Raw genomic sequence first — 1,794 nt, 5'->3', positions numbered from 1 at the left:
TACTGACCATCCCATGAACTGCCAAAATAATTTTTTTCTTGGAGGAAATGCAATCAGGCTGTTTCCTGGAGGCAAAGTTGGTGAAACTTTAGCTCACATACTGTGGGCATGCTGTTAGGAGGAAGCAGTCCTTGTAGAATGATACCATGCTGAGAAAGGTCTAGGGATCAAGAAAGAAGACAGCAGTAGGTTGACACCCTGAGGGGAACAATGGGCTTGGGCACGTTGGAGATTGTGAAGATATACAGGATAGGACCTTTCCCATCTGCTGACTACGACTCAGAGCAGTCAACATGTAACAACACCTTGCCGAGTTAACTGAGCTTTAAAATAACAGTTCACATATGTCATCCAGGTGTCACTGTCAGTTTTCTATTAACCACTATTTCCAACCTCTTCTCTGTCTCCAGAGCTTTCTAGAGAAAATATGCTTACATTACTTTCAATCTTTCCTCCTACAGTAAACTTTAAGCAGGGTTTGCCAAGCAGAGAAGAATCCTGAAATGAAGTATAGCTCTTATTTTAAAGAATCAAGTAGTTGTTTATTATGTTCATTACAATTATATTTAAAGGTTTTATTTCAAATTAAGGATTAGTGCATGCTCTTAATATGCATAGCAGTTCATTTTTTTTTTTTTTTAGAATAAACACCTTTATTAATACATGTGCTAAAATGGGAGGGAGATTTATTTGCCTTTCCGTGCCTTGATTTTCCTCAGGTAGAATTCCAGCTCCTTGCCCTCTAGCACATAGCCATCTGCACGGCCACACTGGCCTGGCCGGGAAGCAATACATGCAAGAAGCTTGCCCTGTTGGAACTGCTCCTCTAGAAGACTGCTGATTTTTGCATTCTTTTTCCTTTCATCGTATTTTTTCTGAGTTCTCTTTGATCGCTTTTTGTTTAAAATCTCTTCCTCCTCAGGAGTCAGCTTAGCCCCCTTCTTGCGACCCAGGGGTAGCGCATAGTGGGACTCATACCACTGGCGGTACGGTGTACTGTCAATGAGCACGATGCAGTTCTTCACGAGGGTCTTGGTTCGGACCAGTTCATTAATGGAGGCGTTGTAGACAACATCAATTATCCTTGTTTTGCGAGTACAACATTCAGAGCCCCAGAAGAAGTTCCCCACATCCAATCTTAGGGCACGGTACTTCTTGTTGCCTCCTCTCACACGAACTGTGTGTATACGTCGGGGGCCAATCTTAGTGTTGGCAGCCGGGCGTCCCAGCTCATACTTCCGCTTCTTGTGGTAGGGCTTTCTCTTGCCCCCGGTCTTGCGGCGCTTGTGCCAGTTGTCCTGGGAGATGCCCATGGCTCCGCGCTGCCTGGAAAGAGCAGGAGTTCATTTTTTATGGTCATTTTATAGAACGTTTACAAAGCAAATTGGCTTTTCATTCAAATGTGGATGCACATCTCTTTCTAGAACATTAATTGCAATACAGGGCAGTCCCATGTTGTCTTTGTACATCTTCTTTCCATTAGACCTTCAATTCTATCCTTTACTGTTTTCAAAGCTTTACCCTTGGGTACATACCGCTGTTTTGACCTTCTATGGTTGCTCAGTCTAAGGAATAAAATGCTTCCTAAGAATGTTATTGGTCACCTTACAGAGCTGTTGGTTATTTGAATTAAAGCTGAGTTACAAGGGTGAGTTTTGTTCCAATTTTCAGGGAGAACTAAGGACCCATTGTTGCTGTTACGTGCTGTTGAGTCAGTCATGGTTCATAGCGACCTTATGTACAATAGTTTTGAAGCCTGCTCTATCCTGGGCCAATCTTACTGTCTCTGAAATA

The 1,794-nt window shown here is 42.9% G+C and overlaps 1 protein-coding gene across 1 annotated transcript; it reads right to left on the bottom strand.

Moving 5' to 3' along the window:
* Positions 1-642: 642 nt before the first annotated feature.
* LOC102858633 (40S ribosomal protein S8-like) lies at positions 643-1,330 on the bottom strand. Its single transcript, XM_006890287.1, has one exon. It carries the CDS (start codon positions 1,311-1,313, stop codon positions 687-689), a length of 627 nt encoding a protein of 208 aa, XP_006890349.1. The 5' UTR covers positions 1,314-1,330; the 3' UTR covers positions 643-686.
* Positions 1,331-1,794: the final 464 nt, after the last annotated feature.

Source organism: Elephantulus edwardii, unplaced genomic scaffold (genome assembly GCF_000299155.1).
Source record: "Elephantulus edwardii isolate Elephantulus edwardi_28Jun2011 unplaced genomic scaffold, EleEdw1.0 scaffold00087, whole genome shotgun sequence".
Classification (NCBI taxonomy): Eukaryota; Metazoa; Chordata; class Mammalia; order Macroscelidea; family Macroscelididae; genus Elephantulus; species Elephantulus edwardii.
Note: the sequence above shows the minus strand (reverse complement) of the source record. Positions and strands in the feature narration are given on the sequence as shown.

What these genes read in the sequence shown, in the direction of transcription:
- LOC102858633 (XM_006890287.1), bottom strand. Translation starts at nt 1,313, where the DNA reads ATGGGCATCTCCCAGGACAACTGGCACAAGCGCCGCAAGACCGGGGGC.